The following is a 21087-nucleotide window of genomic DNA, read 5'->3' as shown; positions in this document are numbered from 1 at the left end:
CCTGATGCCGGAATTTCCGATTTAACATAACTAACCGGATGTTATTTCACGCGGACCGTGAAGTTTATTTTAGTTACCTACATACCTCTTATGGCAACTGCATTTTGTTTCATGAATACCTAATTTTTCAATAATAGCTCTTAAGTTCTAAAGTTTTTAGGAGGCTTCAAAGCTGTACGGCAACCGTACTGTGTAAAAATCTTCAATGCTGTTGTCAGTGTGGGAAAAATAGTCAGTCCCACTGGTTGTACCAATTTATTAATAATGGAACTATGATATCCACCCGTACTGCCAAACTTTAATATATGATCAATATCTTATTTAAATCTTGTTATAGACCTTGTTAAAAATTTTGCTATAAATCTTGTGAGTAGACACACACATTAGTTCATTACCAGTTTCCAGCATAATTCTAGTGCTGGCACTTAATATATTCAATTGTAAATCAACTCATTCTGCAAAGACTAATCAAACATTTGAAAGAATTTCTTTTTACGTGCCATTCGACTCACCTCTTTGGAATCAGATTTCCAGGTTGAGGTTGATCATTTATTAAAGTTTGGCAGTATGAAGGTATATCAAGTTCCATTATTACTAAATTGGTGTAATCAAGTTGGAAGGAATTTACGTTTCGATAGACTTGAAGCCGAAATTAATAACCCAAATGGGTAACACTGCGTTTTTTCTTCTTCTTCCAAATTGATACCAACATTGAAGCAGATTTTTACGCAGCGCAGTTTCCGTACAGCTTTGAAGCCCCAAAACTTTAGAGAAGAACATCACCCAGTTTTAAGAGCTATTACACAGATCGCGTTGAGAAATCAGGTATTTATGAGATAAAGTGTGGTTGTTACGAGAGTTACATAGGGAAAACTAAAAGAAACCTCAAGGTCCGTGTAAATGAACATGTTAGAGATGTTAAATCATGAAGTCTGCTGTCTTTAAAAGAAACTCAACACAGTACAATAGATTTAAAAATTTTATTGGAGGCTGAAAATGAAGGGGAGAGACCAGCTTTTGAAAATTTGTTTATTCACTTAAACACTAAAGTTAAATTTAGATAGAGGATGGTTAAGTGACAAATGGGAAGCAGTAACTACAAAATTTGTACAGCATTGATATAATAATAAAAACACCACAAGTTGACAACCTTCCACTAATGAACTGAAGAATGTGCATTTAACCCTGCCATATTGCAACCCGTGTTCCTATCAAGTATCCTAGTCACCATTGACCACTGTAAAGATTTAATTCCCATTTTGTGGATTCAAAACCCAATGCTGAATGTTACATTTTGTAATTGTACATTTGTATTTTTTGTAAGAACTTCAATGTAAACTTTTGGCTTCTGTAAATTAATGTTAATTAATTAAGTTATTGATTATACTCTCCCATTGTTTATCGAAATTTCTTTTACCCAAATCAACTTAGGATTCGTACTTTTGATTCGTAGGAGGTAGTTGTACATAAAACCTTTAATTCTTTATTGGAACGTATTTCATGTATTATAATTTTGATACCATTGCATCACTTTCTTCCTGACATGTTCCTTAATTTAAATCTTTTTATTCCTTTTAGTCATGTCAACATACGATTTAGCTTTAGAAATTTTAGAAAGATTTGGAAATTTTCAAGAAGCATCAAAATAGATCCAAAAAACAAATCTACAGAAAAATTGCTATCGTTAACCCTTATTCACACACTCGACTTACAAACTCTAGAAAGTAGCTGTAGTTTTAAAATTCAATTTAAATTACCCAAAAGCGTAGAAAAATAACTTACAGACTATAAAAGCTATTAATTTTATTGTCGATTGTGGTGTGTATGAAGCCATATATTGACGCGGCTGATCAAGATCAGGATTAAAGTACGTGTTAGAGAAGCTTTTAAAAAATGAAGATGTAACAGTATCAACATTATCGCAGTATATAAACATGTTAGAATATAAAATTAACCAGGTAAAAGTTTTACAAAGAACTGCGTCGTTCTGGGTTGAATTTGGACAAATGCAATTTAGTTAAACAATGGGACGATGTAATCAACAATTTTATTAACAGACAGTTTACGGAAGCCAAACGTTACATTCAAAATTCTCTCAAAATTAAAATAATAAAATTTAATTACAAGTGAATAAAAAATGTAACATTCATAATTGGGATTTGAAACCTCAGAATTTATTTACAGTAGTAAGAGGTAGCCAGAATACTTGGCACCGATATTCCATATAGGACTTGATCATCAAATTATCATGTACCGGTATTGTTGTATTTGGTAGCTTTTACAATCAGTACGTAGACTCGTATTAGCTTCAACAATAAATGAAACCTGTAAATAAAAACTTTAAATAGTGTTTTTAATTTCCAGTTGCAAATATATAGTGGTTGTAATGCTACCTACGCGTCATATTCTACAGAATTTTCAAACAGAATAGGATCTAGAAGTCTCAAATAAGTTAGGAGGAGGACGTAATATCTACAAGTATGAAGAGTCATCGATTTGAAGAGGATGACAGTTAACAATGAAGCCGTCATCTAAATATTACCGTGGATTCCATCGGGCAAATCTTTTTCATTGTAATTACAATATCCGTCAATTGCAGATTCGAACTTATTAGTGTGGGGGCGCGGTGGCTCAGTGGTAGAGCGTTCACCTCCGATGCTTGGGGTCCCTGATTCGATCCCAGCTCGCTCCGTGTGGACTTTGTGGTGGACAAACACCAAGCTCGTGGGTTTTCTCGGGGTTCTCCCGTTTCCTCCCACTTTCTTCATTCCACCATTTCACTCATCTCTCATCATCACCGTCTCCTTTAGCCTAACCGGCATAACCGTGGGACGTAAAACTAAAAGATTTTCGAACTTATTAGTGGATAGTTAGAAAGCTTACGAAGACTGTTTGTCCATTTCAAAGTCCATATAAATCTTTCCAATATAGATTAAAAAATAAAGTAATAGCTTATTTGTTGACAGGCTTAATACAAGTTCGACTAATCAGCATCGGTTACTTTAAGGTGGACAAATGTAGAAAATAACGAAATAATCATAGAAACTGGTATAACTTGGTATTCTGTGTAGTATGTTACTCATGTCAGTGAGTCTGTAACAAGAACTATCTAATCTATGCATAACGTTTGATTAACAGCCAAGCAAGGCAATTGAATATCGGAACATGGAGTTTACTATAGTGCTATCTGAAAAATATGAGTTGATATTATTTCTTAATATCTATGAAGCTCCCTCGCTGTTTAGTTGGATTGGGATGTAGCGTCCTTTTCAGCAGCGAGACTATATGAAACGTGAATCTAGAGCTTAACGTGGGATCCGAACTACGTGAGCTCCGCCTTGAATCGAACTCGGATCTTCCATGCCGAAAATGTGTACGGGAGCTCCTTGTGATTATATGGTTAACGTACTCGCCTTTGACTCTCATGTGGTTAAGCTGTAGGTTCACGTCTCATATAGTCTCGGTGCTGAAAGGAACTTTAAACTTCAATCCAGTAACAGCAATAGTTTAAAAATCTTCTCAAATGAAAATTCATGTATGTAGTTTACAAACACTTAAGAGATTACACTAAAAGCGTAAACGAAAGCTTTTTAGAATACGAAGCATTTTGCGGTCCGTGCACATGTTTCTCGGTACATCAGATAATTTTCCTTTAAATAAGAATAATAATTTATTATTATTAGTTGGAAATTACAGACTAATAGTCCATTTACAATTCCAAATACAGTACATAAACAATAAAACAATCATACATACAATAATATTAAGTAGAAAAAAAGAATACATACAATAGCAGCAGACAAATATATTACATAAAACACAACTAAAATTACAATCAAATTATAAAAAAGAAAACAAAGCAAAAAACATGCACAGACAGTGATGAAATTGTGATTATGAAAAAAACAGATTATGATAAGTGATAAGTCGTAAACTTTCTCTGGATAGAAGGAAAATCAGGTGTAAAAAAATCAATGACATGCAAACAATTGTTTGCATTTAACAGACATTTATATATAGGTGCATCACTAAAATTCGTGTTATATTTGAAAATTTTAAAGTTTCTTCTAGCCATGTTAGGAACACCAAGACTAATGGCCTCAGTGGTAACCTACTAGACAAAATATTATGAAGCAGTTTAATGTCAAATAAAGTTCTTCTTTCAGATAATTTTAATAGGCCAAGATGGTACCTAATTTCATCATGAGTTTTTTTCTGATAGAAATTTAAATTTCCATTTTAGCCATGAAAGAAACAAGTTTTGTACTACTTCTATATCCCTTTGAAAATACTGGGTTCCTTTGTTCCAAATACTGGTACAATATTCAAATTGACTTCTAACATTTGCATAATACAAGATTAAACAAGTTTGTGATTCCCAGATTTCTCCTCGCTCAGGAAATTATATTTTTCAAATGTTTATTGAATAACATTTTGGTATCAAAAATAACACCTAGATCTTTTATAGAAACAAGCTCTTTAACCGAAACATTTTCGTCCACATAGTTATAATAAACAGGATTTGTTTTAAGGTAAAAGATACCAAACATGTTTTGTTAAAATTCAAAGGTAAAGCGTTAGTCTTTGACCAATTAGCAGTGATATTAATATTATCTTGTAATTTAGCACAATCACTAGCATCATTTATAGCACGATAAATCTTCATCATCAGCATACATGAGAAATTGACAGTTAATATTTTTTTGAAGGTCATTCACAAACAAAAGAAAAAAAAGTCGACCTAAATTAGATCACTGAGGAACACCAAAAAAATATTATATATATCAGAAACATGACCTTTATATTTTACAACAAATCTACTACAAGTTAAGTATGAAATAAACCATCTAATAAAGGTTGGTGATAGGTCACATGAATTAAGTTTCTTGATTAATATATTATGAGGAAGCTTGTCGAAGGCCTTAGGAAAATCAAAATATATTACATCTACTTGTCCTTGAGTTTTTACAGGAGGAATAATATAATACATAAAGCATGTTAGATTGGACAAGGTAAATCTGTGTTTCATGATGCCATGCTGTTGATCCATAATTTCTGGAGAAACATGATTATAGAGATAATTGTATAAAACCTTATCAAAAATTTTAGATAATATTCCCATAATAGAAATTAGTCTATAATCCGTATAATCTTTCCCATTAACCTTAGAGATAGGAGAAACAAGAACAATTTTCCAATTCTCAGGATAAGTAGAGGTTTGTATATTCCAATTAAATAATGTCGCAAGAATAGGGGCTATAATATACGCAATTCCTTTAATTATAAAAGTTGGTATTCCATCAATTCCACAAGAGGATTTGACTTTCGTCCTTTAATAACATTGATAACCTGATTAGATGTAAAACTAGGAAAAAATTTACTGTTTCCAGAATTACATAATAAGTCAGTTTCATCATAAGACGAACGTCTTTGATATATAGATTCAAATAGCTTAGCCCGTGCATTGATAAGTTTATTAGTATCATTTACATACTCATTATCAATCATAATAACTGAGGAAGATTTAGAACCCCAGAATTTTTTAGTGTTTTTGGTTAAAAAATATTCAATGCCCGAAATATGCATTTTCCTATCCGTACGAAGTTTGAATTTAACTTGCCTTCTATAATTTGCAAAATAATATAATCATCATCAGATTTAGTTATATATATATATATATATATATATATATATATATATATATATATATATATATATATATATATTATACACTTTTTCTTTTGCCTTAATTAAAGAGATAAAATCTTAAGAATACCATAAAGGAAAACTCCTACTTTTGGGTATAAACTTAGGAATAATATTATTCATACTGGTTTTAATTACATTCTCCACAGCATCAACAGCAAGATTAATATTCTCAGCTAACAAGATATTAGTCCAGTCTGCCTCCGCTAATTCCTGGTATAAGGCTAAATAATCACCTTTATGAAAGGAATATCTTGGCAAACAACCAATATCCAAAGAGCATATCTTATTACATATAGTAACCTCGATAGGATAATGATATGAATCAGGAATAACAATAGGCAAAATATCTTAAGTTTCAACAACATTAAAATTTGATATAACCAAATCTAAATTTGACACATTAGAGACAACATTTAAATTATAATCATCCAGGAATGAAAATAATATGCTGGCCTTGCATTTGGGATAATAATGTATGCCAGGAAGGAAATCCCTATTAGCCCAATCAACCTTTGGGATATTATAATCGCCAATTATGAGAATATCATAATTCAGTGAATTAATCTTAATAAAAAAGGTTATTAAGAATTTTCTCATAAACAGTAGGAGGCAAATTGGAGTGAAAATAGGCACACAGTAATAATAAGTTCTATTAACAATTTCAAGTAAAATACATTCTTTAAAAATCTCAAACTCAGTTCTTCGAATAACTTTGATATTTCTATTAACAGCACATAACACTCCACCTCCTCTTTCACAAACATTAGGTTCATTTATTCTGTCGGCTCTAAAACAATTATAAACATCCGGAAAATAATCCTCATTGTTATGTAAATCACTTAACCACGTCTCAGTTAGAACAATTATATCATGAGCACAGTCTGCTACAGAACAAAAAAACTGTTCATGTTTGGTCCAAAGACCACGTACATTCTGGTACCAAAGTTTATAATTATCCTTGGGTTGCCTCTCGATTTGAACCTAAAGTATTTTGACCTTTACAATCGTTAAGTACTTTTAATTTACCGTAAAAAAGGCCAATAAGGATACCTCTAGACCAAATTTCTGGAACATTAATATTATAATCACAACTGTTGACTTCTATATGAAAAGATGCATACGAATCATATTTAGTTCTTAATTTAGTACACTTAAAGTTATTCAAATGTTATTTTACTATATCTTCAACATCAGCAACAGAGGCAGTTGGACTAAATCTAGTGACAAATAGAGCTTTTTTCTTAATAATAATAATAATAATAATAATAATAATAATAATAATAATAATAATAATAATAATAATAATAATAATAATAATAAAATTCCCTTTTGAAACTGCCTGTTCACCTTACGTCATATGGCACTCGAAACAATTATATTAATCATTTTCATTAGTTATCCGTCACGTTTATCCTACAAGATATAAGCATGGTACATAGGACCAGCGATTTTATTTCATTTTCCATTTTACAGTTACATTAGCACTATAATTTCTACTCACATGCTCATCGTCGTCAACTGTAATGATTCTCAGTAGCCAACTGGTTACCACGTGTTGACGAATCCTAATGAAACAATAGCCTACAGGACACAAGTGTATTACATATCTCTTAATTCATATAGTTCTGAGCGTAGATGAGTTCAACGTTTCTTTGTAGAAATTACTGTTTTTAATCGTAACCAAGTTTCCTTGATATTAAAAGATTTCTCCAATCTTCATCCTGTCATAATTTCGATTATATTATGATAAGTTATTTCCAAATATTTAATGGCCATAGATTTCTTACAATGTTATAAATAGTGCAGTCATTTACGAGAAATATGCATTTTGCTAGTTCCTTCTTGATGAGACGCTTGGAATCAGGGATTGCAGAGACCATGTTAGAAAAAGTAAATAAATAAATAAAACTCAAGAAGGTCCTTATAATGTGAAGTTTATAACATTAATGACTAATTGTGTTCCGAAGTTAGAAAAACACACTTTAACTCCCCTCCCTCCCCCCCCCTAAAAAAAAACAACGTAAAGAGACATCACTGTCACCTATGCAATTAAACAATAATTTACATTTTATATTTTTTAGGCAAACAGCGTTTTTAGTAATACTAAAATCTGCAAAATTCTGAATAATATATGTATATTGAAACCTTTGAATAACGAACATCGATGGGGCATGGTTACTCGTCCTTAAATGAGAGGTATCCGTTACAGAGAGTTTAGGCTAAGTTAAGTTGGTTAAAGTTCATGGTAATTGTATGTAGTATACATTAAATGCGAGACACAATAGTTATAAATGTAGGCTAATATCGAAATGCTGTGGTCAGAGTTCGATTTATTGGACATAACTAGGGGGAAAATAGTCCTTGTTTAAATTTAATTGATTACAAAACTAATTACGTTTGTTTCGTAATCTTAATCTTTGCAATGAAAAATGCAATCACCAGGAAAAAGAGGAATGAACTTAAAGGGAAAGGAAGAAGTTTCATAGAGACTTTGGCTGTACGACGATTTTTGGCTTTCTAGGATTGTTTAGACATATTAGTGGTCTCTTAGACTTTCCACCAAAAAGCAGTTTATTGTAAACACGCAACTTGCCGTTCCATTCAATAGTATAATTTGTCAACCCTTTCCCCCTATATACATATCTTAACCATAATTTTAAGTAGACGTTAGCCCATGATACTTTTAGTAGCATTAATGAACATATACAATTCAGTGAATAATAATAATAATAATAATAATAATAATAATAATAATAATAATAATAATAATAATAATAATAATTATTATTATTATTATTATTATTATTATTATTATTATTATTATTATTATTATTATTATTATTATTATTATTATTTGTAAGAATAATGGTAGCATTGGTAAGAACATATAAAGTTATCGCATGTTTGTTACGAATTAGGTAAAAATTTGAGCTATCGCCTTCGGAAATAATGTGCTATTTTTAACTTGAGTGAAGGGTCAAAGTCATGCCAAGAATGACATTGGTAATGCAGGTACTCAAGTCTGCAACTGAGCTGCTTTATCACGTCGCATTGTATGATATCAACACTATAACGCAACCAAAAACAAATGCAACGTAAACATGAATATAATATGGAAATAGACCGGCCGAACTATTGAATTTATTTCGGTAGGAGATAGAATGATTAGATGCTTAAGATTTGCAGACGATATGGCACTTGTTGCAGAATCTGAAAAGAAAATCATTAAAATGTTAGAAAAAATGAGAAAGGGCTTTGAAGAATATGGGATGAAAATAAATGTTAGAAAGACAAAAGCCATAGTGATTGGAACGAAGGGGTCTGTGTCAAATATAAAAGTAGGAGGGGAGAAAATAGAACAAGTGAATAGTTTTCGATATCTAGGTAGTATTCTTAGTAATAACATGAAGTGCGAACGTGAAATAAAAGCAAGGATAGGAATGGCGAAAGAAGCCTTTAGGAGGAAGAAAAGTCTGTTTTGTGGGACCTTGAATAAAGAGTTGAGAAAAAGACCCATAAAATGCTTCGTGTGGAGTGTTGTACTGTATGGGGCGGAAACATGGACATTACGTAAAGGTGATGAAAATCGACTGGAAGCCTTCGAAATGTGGGTGTGGAGAAGAATGGAAAGAATTAGTTGGGTCGAGCGGAAAACGAATGAGAGAGTGTTAGAAATGGTGGGTGAGAAAAGAACACTTTTAGATATTATTAGGAAGAGGAAGAGAAACTAATTGGGACATTGCCTAAGAAGAGATTGTATCATGAGGGACGTCCTAGAGGGTATGGTGGCGGGAAAGAGAGGGAGGGGGCAAAGGAGACTACAATTAATGGATGATATAAAAACAGAAAGATTATGCGTAAAGACGAAGAGGATAGCGGAGAACCGTGGAGCATGGAAGCTTCTCAGCTGCGGAAAGTGACCTGCCAATAAAGGCAGAATACCTATGATGATGATGATGAAGTCCAGTTCCAATAAAGAAAATATTTATTTTTTATATTTTTCAAGTTTGTATACTTTATGCTAAAATTTTGCCGCCCTGCGCAAATGCACGTATTGCACATACGGTAGGGGAAGAAGAATTTAGAGTTCAGCTTGTAGCTGTTGTGTGTGGTGTGTACGAGGTCATTGACTTATGACAAAAACATTTTGTGAGGAAGTTTTTTTTCTACTATACTCTATCGCAAAATTTTATATTTCCAAATTGCAGAAAGTATGTACATTTTGTGCTAAATACAAATTAACTGAGAATAATCCTTATTCGTGTCCGTTATGAAGAGGTACTAAAGCATTGGACGGAGACTGTCCATGTTCGTATCTGAGGGTGTCAGTAAAAAGGAACGTTCTGTCTGATAATAATACAGTATATATTTTTTGCCGGGACAAAAAAAGAGAAAAGAAGTCCATGGTATGGAGTTGTCCATTAATGGAAGTTTCACCGTATTATCATCGAAATTGAGCAACTGCAGATAATATTTTCAACCAGTTGGTTTACTGTTAATTCCAATTCCACATCAAAAAACTTTCAACAACCTCAATTGACAGTTTAATTGCTTGCTAATAAGTAATAACATATGATTTATACTATTAACATATCAATTATTACTTCCATCGTAACTGCCATTATCCTATAGATTCCACAATATTTCTGATTCCTTCTCGTAACGATAACTTCTAAATTCCTTTCGTAACATGAACTTCTATATTTAAAACTATATTGCATAATCACGGAATTATACCATCATCCCAACATTAACTTTGCTATCTCAAAACTAAAAATCAACAATCGTTCTATATACTAACGCACAATGGTATATACAAATAATCGAAGCACTATGTGCTCAGTAAATACAGTACTTACTATTCTACCACCTTATGAACTTCGTAGTTAGATAGTGAACATAAAATAGTAATATCGAAACATTTAAAAGAAACACAACACAGGATAGAAGATTCAAAAATTTTATTTGGAGCTAGAAATGGAGGAGAGACTGGTTTTTGAAAATGTATTTATTCATTTTAAAAATCTCAAATTAAATTTAGACAAGGGATGGTTGAATGACGAATGGGAAGCGGTGATTAAAAAAAAATTCACAGCATTGGCACGACAATAAAAATAACATGAATTGGCAACCTTCCAACAAGGAACAAGAAAGGCGTATAAATTGACTCCTCCATATTTTAGTTTGCATCAACTACATCTGAAGATTACTGACGTACTTGACAACGTGTTTCCATACAACACAACTCTTCCCTTGGTAAGTCCGTTTCATTTTTATTTCGTTATGGTTCTATACTTTTTCTTCTTGTTTTTATTCTCCATGACCAAGACTCCAAGGTAGAGTTCAAAGGTTGAAAGTTTAAAGAAAATTCAGGAATTACATAAATCTGTCTGTAAGTAGAATGATAGAATTCCTGAGCGTGGTTTTACATTATCTAATAATAGATGTTTCCAAATTTTATTTATTTAAGTACAAACTTGCAGGTAGAGCCTGTGAGGCCAATTAAATGAAATCATTAACAATCAATAATACTAATAACACTTTCTGCTTAATTTGTGTTCTTATCAAGGGTGCCTTTTTCATTAAATTGGTTTTCTCTTAACTCGACGTGTAAAACGTTCATAACAGGTTATAGGATCTTACCAGATCTGTTCGACTAGGATAAGCCTAATCACATTTACCATATAATAAAACATTATCTACCTCCACGCTCGTTTGTATTATAATTCAATTAGAGTAAATACCATGTATTATAGAACTCTCCTGTGTAAGCGTCTAAGACACGCTTTAAACCAGATCTTTACACACCACTACGAATCCTGTATGTTAATTGTATCAGCAAAATATCTGAATAACGAATAAATGACTGGCCCACTTTTCACAATTTCTTGTAACATTTACTACCCTATCACCATTACAACTAATCTTTATCCTTCCAACAACAATGGAAAAGGAAGTCAGCCAATGCCTCTATTATAAAGCATTAACCAGGATTCGCCTGATAAGACTCACTTGCAACATCTAATGCAAAATTTGACAGACTTCCGATGATTTTATCCTTCTTATAGTTAGTGTCTACTTTTCTTGAAGATGCCGAGCTCACATCTCGGTGAAAATTTAAAAAATAAAATAAGTTTGAAATAGAAAGACCGGGAGATTAATTGATTAAAAATTCGTAGTATGTAGTAAGGCTGTATAATTGTATTGAAAGTTAAAGATCAGAGAAGAATTTAGCATTTGCGTAGTTGAATGTAAGCTAATATAATCGATTGGAGAGCTGCTGGTAAGAATTAAATCGAGAATACTAAATATCTGACTGAAATACAAGTACTATATTAAAACAGGGATATCTGGGAAGGGAGAAGATGAACACATAGGTAGGTACTAACTAACTAACTAACTCTATGGCCTATGGAGCCCGAAGATTCAATGCCACGTTCACAAAAGCTCCCCATTGACTTCTGTCCTTAGCGAAATGGATCCAGTTTCTACTTTGTGTTCCTATTTCTGCGAGATCCATCTTAATATTGTCCTCCCATCTGCGCCTTGGTCTTCCTAATGGTCGTTTTCCAATTGGACTTCCAGTTTGAAAGTGTTCCTACTTTCTTCAATTCTACGTACACGACTTCCCACCTGAGCCTCCTAGATTTGATGATCGTAACAATATTTGATAAACGGTAAACTATACAGTTCCTCATTACAAAGTTTTCGCCATTCCCCATTCCCGTTTCTCTTGAGTCCGAATATTCGTCTCAGGATCTTGTTCTCAAATACTTTGTCTGTGTTCTTCCCTCAGAGTAAGCGACGATGTTTCGCAATCATACAGAGCAACAGGCATGATTAACGTTTTATATATTTTAAGCTTCGAATTTTTGGACAGAATTCGCGACGACAAGAGATTTTGAACTGAATAATAACACAAATTCCCTGATTCCAGTCGATATTTAATTTCTTTGTGAATATGGTTTTCGTCTGTTATTATTGATCCTAGATATTTGAAAGTATCCACTTTTTTAAAAGTATTATTTGATATTTTAATGCATCCATAATTTGCCTTATTACGATCCCGACGAACAAACATATGTAGGTAGTAAATATTTTTATTGTTATTACTATTACAGTGAAACCTCTCAATAGCGGACACCAATGGGACATGAAGTTTTGTCCGTTACTGAGAGGTGTCCGTTATAGAGAGGTTACAGAAATTTAATTTCTCATAAGGGTAATTGTATGCAGTAATATACAGTGAATACATTATGTATGGGCGTAAATACGTAAAATTCAATATGAAAATAGTCTTATTTAGTACACGTTTGAATTACTGGGAGAGATGAAGGAGAAATTCATTTCTATTAAATCATAGCCTATTATTGCCGGGCAATGTTTAACGAAAAAGGCATGCTTTTCCCTCTACAACAGTAATAAAACTCATTAGCAAGTGTCCTCTAAAAATCCTCAGTACGATTGCAGAAGAAACATGTGTGAATGTGTATTTGTGTACTGGCGCTGGCTCTTCTTTAACAGAATGGATGAAAAGACAAGCTATTAGGGGTGCATATATTTATTGACCCAGGCCCAATCACAAAGAATATTCTTTTAGAGAAAATGAAAAAGGAAGCCGGGAAAACTCCAACCTAGACTTGTTCCAGTATCATGAGTAAAAGAAAAATGTTTCTTTTTCAAAAAAGTAAGAGAGGTAACATTGCTCGTTGAAAATGTTATGGTAAAACAAACAATGTTTGTTTTGTTATCTATGAAATTGTCGGTAAAGATGCAAGGTCCAGACGAAAAAGATTAAATTTGTTAGGGAAGGGAAGATCTTTCGCACAGAATTCCTGACCTTACGACAAACCCTGCATGAGTGTTATTGCTTATTGAAAATTTTCTAGATTTCCGCCAGAAAGCAGTTTATTGCGGAAAAAATTTCAAGTTCAGCTGTTCTGTTTGATGGTTCAACAGGTCTGGACTCATGAGAGATACACTTATGGGGAAAAGACTTTTCTGTATACTGTAATACGGTATATCGCAGAAACGAGAACAATTTCTGTCCGTTATGAAGAGGTTATTCAAACGTTTGGGGGGAAAAGGACTGTCCGCGTCCGTATCTGAGAGTGTCCCTAAAAGGGAGGGTTTTCTTCCGTAAGAGAACATATATTTTTGCCGGGACAAAAAAATATGTCCGTATTATAGAGGTGTTCGTTATTGAGAGGTGTCCGTTAAGGGTGGTTTCACTGTATTTATTTTAGGAAGGATTGCTAAAAGTAAAGGTACTATTAATACGGACTCCGAACCACGACTAAGGCTAGAATGCGGTACAGTTGTGGGATACACAGACATGTAAGATCAACTCTCACAGTATACATCATTCTCTTATGTCTCGCTTTTTAAAAGAGCTGGATTACTGAACAATGCCAACCAACATAAGTTTTATAGAATGAATATTTCATCAGTTTCTTGAAGAACCTCAAAAATGCATTCTCTTCCTTCAAATATGTATATAGTTATATACTCATTTACGTATGTACAGTGTTTATGTATTACGTAGTTTAAAACTATTTAGTTTTAAATATTGTTATTAAATTCAAGAAGAAAAAAATATATCTCCGTGAAACGACCTCCAGGAAATGTGTCTCAACACGACTAGAAGAAATCAGGAAACACTGCTAGAACACGACGCGCACATACCTTTGGAAGCTTTTCAGTCGCTGAAACAAGCTTCCAGGGAGTTTTAAGGATGACATCATACTTGTGAGACCAAGGCAGCCCTGCAAAATAAAGTAGATGCCTGCAGAGGGAAGGGCTTATAATTAGTAGAACTACGACAGAATATTTACATTGTCCTTTCAGGAAAAATGTGATAGAGAGTACAGGAATACAACTTGATGAAAAGGAGATGGTAAGGACAAAGAAATTCAAGTACTTGGGATTAATTCTGTAGGAAAATACAGGAATAGAATATATAAACAGCAGAATTAGCAGCGATTGGATGAAATGGAGAGAAGCGTCAGGAGTGTTGTGTGACCGTAAAGTTCCAATACGCCTTAAAGGAAAATTTTAGAAAAAAAAAAAAAAAAAGTAGTGAGACCTGCCTTATTGTACTGAGCGAAATGTTGGACGACAAAGAAGAGTGAGGAACAGAAGTTGCATGTTGCGGAGATGAAAATGCTGCGATGGATATGGAGTGACGCGGAAGGATAAAATTAAAAATGAAGTGATCCGGGAAACAGTAAAGGTGAGACCAGTAGTAGAAAAACTGCAAGAAAGTAGACTGAGATGGTTTGGGCATGTAAAAAAAAGACCTTTGGAATCTTACTTGGGATAAAAGTAAAAAGAAGACCTCACCGAGTAGATGCTATAGAAGTAAGTAGGAAACGAGCCAAAGGCTGGCCAAAGAAAAAGTGGGAAAAGTGTGTTAAGAACAATCCGGTGCAGTATGGTGTCATAATGGATATGGCACAAGATAGAAACAGGTGGAGGACAACGATCCGAAACGCCGACCCAGCTAACTTAAAAGACTTAGGAAAAGAAGGTTCAACACAGCTCCAGTTGAGAGTTACCGAAAGGTGTGCAGAACAATATCCCAAGTGCAAAGCTGCAGATGTTGCAGAACACCCAGATATGAGCCGCATTGCAGCTGTCAGATATCTGCACCAACCAAATTTCATGGAAGTGCTGCAAAATAAACCTTTGCTTACCACAGCTAATATTGCTAAGCGAAAACAGTAGACAACAAACATGTACTGCTCAATGTTAACTTCTGATACGTTTTTTTTTTTTTTTTTTTTTTTTTAATCTGGTGAGTCCATATTTTCCCAATTTTCATCCAGCGGACGAACAGGGCGCCTTTTAAGAATTCAACTTAGACTGCTTACAACCATCGGTCAGATATGGAAGGACTTCACTGATAGTGTAAAAAACCATTTGGAGCTCTGGGCCTTCCAAGTTGCTGTGTGTTCGGACTCGCAATAGCACTGGATACATTGACATTTTGCTAAGAGGTCTTCTACCGATATTTTCCACTGAGTTGCTTCCACAAATAACAACTCTGTTTATGAAAGATGGCACCGCTTGCCATACTGCCAAAAATTCCCAAACTTGGCAGACAGAAAATTGCATTCAAAAACTGCCATGGATCAGTCAGTTCTCGAATATGAACTCAACTGAGCATGTTTCGGCTATTGTACCGTCAGGCGGCGTCCTCAAAAACCCGCTTCTTGTGGAAAACTACCCCAATGTGTTGTGTGATAAATGGGCAAAAATCCTCACGGAACTCATTAATTTCGTACTTCACTGGGATTTTGCTTCTGTTTAAAAATTGATGAACAAGGTATTAACATGTATTCTTTGGATACCATTTGGTTTCTGTATCAAAAGAGTATAGTTCAATAAAGGGAAAAAAATATAAACTGAACTGTATATTTACTTATGATATGTCTCAGGATATAGGACCTCACTCACTTCCTTCCAATCACTGGCGTCGTTAGCTTTTCAAATCTGGGGGGTCGAGTGAATCAAAATCAAAATCCTATTTCCGACAAAAGTTATATATACACAAAGTAGTATAGTTTCTTAAAATATATTTGACCAAAATCTGGGGGGACGCGTCCTCTCCCGCTAACGACGCCCGTGTTCCAATTCCTATGCCATTGTTCTTGATGCTGCTGTTGAGTATTGATGGCTCTAATATAAAATGGTCTAATTTAGGCTAATCTAAAAGTTTGCTAAATAAAGCATAATGTAAATATTGTTAACATGTTGGTATACAATCCTATATACTTGTAACTATATGTGTTCTAATAAATATTATTTGTTATTGATTCGTTGCAGTTGCTTTTCCCTCTTTTGTTTACTGGAATGCAAGATAAAGTTGATGTGGAAGCCGAGGTAACTGGTGGTGGGCCTAGTGGCCAGGCTGGAGCTATCAGGTGGGGAATATCTATGGGTCTTAGAAGTTTTGTAGACCAAGACATGATAGAAAGTATGCGAGTAGGTAAGCTAATATTCTATTGTACATATATATTCATTTTCATTTATTTTTATTTGTTTTTTATTTTATTTTTATATTTATTTAGTTATTTTGTTATTTATCCATTATACGAACAAGATTCCAATTGAACAGATCGTGGGGCGTTCAACTCAAAATAAATAAATAAATAAATAGAGGCAATACAACATAAATTACTTACAAAAGTACACATATTAAATTATAAAGATAAATTACATACATTTACACAAGAACACTCACCAACCAAACTATTGATTCGTTACTGGTATTGGGAGATTTGCAAGATCACTCAAAAGTTGCAGATCTATGCTTGCCCATCATCTATGGCCTTCCAAAAGTCCATAAAGCAGATGTTTTTGAGGCTTATTATATTAGGAGAGCACCATTTTGCATGCAAGTTAGAAAATGGCTTGTACAGTTTTTCAGCAAGTTCAACATTACTGAATAACAGTTTTGAAGTCAAAGAACACATTTATAAATTGGTCAATGCGAACCATATCAAACTGGTTACAATAAATGTGGTTGATATGCACTCTTCTATTACAGTTAAAGTAGTCTTTGAGTGTGTAATTTTTATTCTATACATGAAGTTGAAGACTGTCATTATTAACGAGTTATTAGAATTACTGATGTTCTACTTGACTTTATCGGTCTTTCCTAGGTTGACGTGCAACTATTTGCATATGCACGAAGTACTTTATAATCGGAATGAAGCGCCCGGAGATTACGTCACGAAGCTATCGCAGCGTGTCGAGGTGTAGAGCGTACTTAAAAGAAACGGACCTAGATTGCAGGAAAGAACATCACGTAACCCGGCGGAAAATATCACGCATAAAACGTAAAAGACTTCAGATGTCGAACCTCTACTGTAGCTTATCACGAGAACAAAGAAATAACTCAATAACTAATAAAATTTAATTTCCTTTATTTAACTGAAGGATATTCGTGCAATTTAACATTAAATCAGGTATTACAGGCATACACCAAGTAAGTTAGTACAAACGTCCTCTAATATAAATATATTTTCACAGAGTCCATGCACAGGCTACATCTAAAAGAGAAATGTTAGTATTTCCTGTGCAAAACAATGAATAGTTACGTGCATGTTAAACAAACATTGTAACATATGTGATTCTGTTTTGGTACACAAATAATAGCAATGCTGTTGTCATCTAACTGTACTTAGAGCAAAAAATAGTTCTTGCAAACCTTTTTGGACACACTTTTTTCTAAAAGAAATATTTTACTACTTCACAGAAATAAATTCATATATATCTATATCTATATATATTACTATAATAATTATAGTAATAATTGAATATAACTCACTAGATATTACATGCTCTCAATAACAAATATGAGGATTCGTACAATACTATTTTTACTTGCATTTGCACGACAGTATATTGTCTTCGAAAATAAGACATGAAATATAGAATTGGGGTACCATTCATCAATCGAGTAAAGACAGTTAAAATTCTTAAGTAGCTTTCAGACATGATAAGACTTCTTCTGTATTGGCTTCCATTTTCCAAGAACTTTCCGGACGATAACTGGAAATAGAGTAACTTACTTGAATCAAAACAGCTATTCAAAATTATTACATTTGTAGTATTCCTATTCACATCGTTAGTGGTTGGCAAGAACCCCGGGAAAGCTTAATTTACAGTTTATGCATCATAACAACAAATATCTACATTTCAAACAACATTTGCTTTACCAGTAATCAGTAAAAAGGGAACAAAAAGACTTGTAAATACAGGCAATTCTGATAAATTTGAAGTAAATTCTACTGAAAGAATATATGTAATGTGTTCCACTTTAAATATTTGGAAGGAATCATATTCATGAATGACAATAATTATGAACGACGCAGAGTTTATATTAATTTTATGTAAGCTCCTTTGTGGCTAAGCGATTAGCGCACGCGCCTTTGGCGTGGGAAATCCGCGTTCGATTCCTGGCGGGAGCTCATGTGGTTCAGATTCCACGTTAATCAGTAGGTCCACGTCTCATATAGCCTCGCTGCTGAATGGGACGTTAAACTCAAAATCAACTCAACTCAATTGAAGAGGAAGATATAAAGCGAAGAAGTTTCAAATCTTTTGAAACATATTTCATTAATATTATTTTATACGAAATTTACTTTCGTTTCGTATACTCCGTCTTCCACTTCAAAGATACTTTACATGAAAAATATATATATATATACATTGCTGTTTCAGCAGTGCAGATTAAATTTATGTCACCCAAGCTGTTTCTTTCGCTATTGAACAATAATGAAATTCTTTGTGAATTACAATTATTAACAAATAACATTTGAAACAGAATAGCACAACAGATCATAAATTGTACACATGTCGGCAGCTACAAAATACATTGAATTGAAAGTATTTGCATAGAATAAATAGAACCAAATAATTCAAAATACAAAACTTTAAACCTATAACAAACTGACAAGATACGGGACTGGAAGCTGTATAAGACAATATTTTGCCTTTAAGATTAGCGTATCCATCATGTGAAGAGATTAGCATGTGAAATTCATTCTCTCTCTCTGTCTCTCTTTGGCTAACCTACTTCTTCACTCATTTGAAAGCGAAATTTTTCACGCACTAGAATTAGGTCTGTTCATTTCTATCTTTATCTAGATAAAGTACTGTTTCTGTATAAAGATCACAACTGTAAATTTAATGAGATTTATCATAGCTTAAAATTTACAGTAGAGTATGAGGTGGAAGACAAATTTACCCATCTAGATCTTAACATTAGGCTACATGATAATAACTTTGTCACCAGTTTTTATCATAAGCTCACTGCAGCTACGTGCTATATTTACTATAAATCCACACATTTGTCACATATCAAGTCAAATATCTTTATATCTTTAAGTTTTTCTTCATTGGAAGTAGGTTTAAGGAAAGAAATTGATTATGTATTCAGGATTGGTAGTGTAAATGGATATCCACTAAACTGATGCGGTAGTTGAGCTGAGTTGATTTTGAGTTTAACGTCCCTTTGAACAGCGAGGCTATATGAGACGGGACCTACTGATTAACGTATAATCTTAACCCTATGATTTCCCGCCGGGAATCTAACTCTGGTCTCCGATGTCAAAGGCGCGTACGGTTACCGCTTAACCACGAAGGAGCTCCACTGCTGCGGTAGTGGAGAAATGAGTGGACTATCTATGTTTCCCAAATTGGCCACAGATTTGAAGATTTTTTTCACAGTACGGATCAGAAATACTACGTATCAAAACTCGAAAATATATATATATATATATATATATATATATATATATATATATATATATATATATATATATATATATGTCTAAACTATTATCCAATTTTAGAGCTTACATGGGTCTCGATGGAAAATGGTGGGATCTTCGAGAAAAAATGTAGTTGTTAGTAAGGTTATATAGGAGTAATTAAAAACATTTTAAAATTTTGTGTCAAATATTATCTTAGGGATGCAAAAGCACAACGATTTCAGGTCTGTCGAAAAATTTAAAAGAAATACAACACAATATTGTGGATTCACGAATTTTATTTGGAGCTAGAAATAATGGCCAAAGATTGAGTTTTGAAGATTCGTTTATTTTTTTGTAGAAAAACGGCCAAGATAAGAATTGGTTAATTAACAAATGAGAAGCAATGATTTAAAAAATACATGTAGTACTGGCACAGTAAAAGTAGCAACATGAATTGTCAACCTTCGCTCTTTAAAGAAATATACAGTTTGACCGCATCATTTTACATTAGGTTACACCGTCACTTGAGTAAATCGCAGCAATACATAGGACAAAGCTGTGTGCACTGCTTTTTACTCGGTAGCCCCATCCCTTTGTACTTTCTTGACTTTTTTTTTATATATATCCTCCATAAACGAGGCTCTATGGGCTATCCGAAATTTTGAAAGTATAAGGATTATTCAGGAATCAAAATTTGAAGTAAATGAGATGACTGGTAATACTCCTGAGCGTCTTAGTACTTTTATATGTTATTTTTAAATATAATTATTGGAATGTTGTGCAATATTTTATATTTAGTTTTAATAAAAACTAAACTAAAAAATGAAATAGGAGCTGAAGTTTTCCTGGTGACGTGATGCAAATAAATGTTCTTAGAATATCAGCCAGGTGAAGTGTCCGTTGTCCAACGTTTCGAAAACAGACATTGTTCTGATCTTCAGGGTCAGTATGAAGAGATCAGGCATCGGCATCGGACCAACAACTGATTGGACAATCCACCAACTAATCAGAAAGCATGAGCCACAGACCAATCGCAGCCAGTCTTCAGGCCAACTGACTGGACAATCCATCAACCAGTCAGAGCCCACCTTGCCTACCCCAAATAGTATATATA

General features: G+C 33.5%; 1 protein-coding gene across 2 annotated transcripts in view; it reads left to right on the top strand.

Annotated features, from left to right (window-relative positions):
- The window catches only part of mRpS9 (mitochondrial ribosomal protein S9), a 430030-nt gene that overhangs the window by 399735 nt on the left and 9208 nt on the right, over positions 1 to 21087 (top strand). For both annotated transcript variants that reach the window (XM_081729930.1, XM_081729921.1), the window contains exon 10: positions 16537 to 16699. In XM_081729930.1, the coding sequence (XP_081586056.1) occupies positions 16537 to 16699 (163 nt within the window). The remainder of the gene's footprint in view (positions 1 to 16536; positions 16700 to 21087) is intronic.

Source organism: Thermobia domestica, chromosome 1 (genome assembly GCF_964235325.1).
Source record: "Thermobia domestica chromosome 1, izTheDome1.hap1.1, whole genome shotgun sequence".
Lineage (NCBI taxonomy): Eukaryota > Metazoa > Arthropoda > Insecta > Zygentoma > Lepismatidae > Thermobia > Thermobia domestica.
This window is presented reverse-complemented; position numbering and strand designations above follow the sequence as displayed.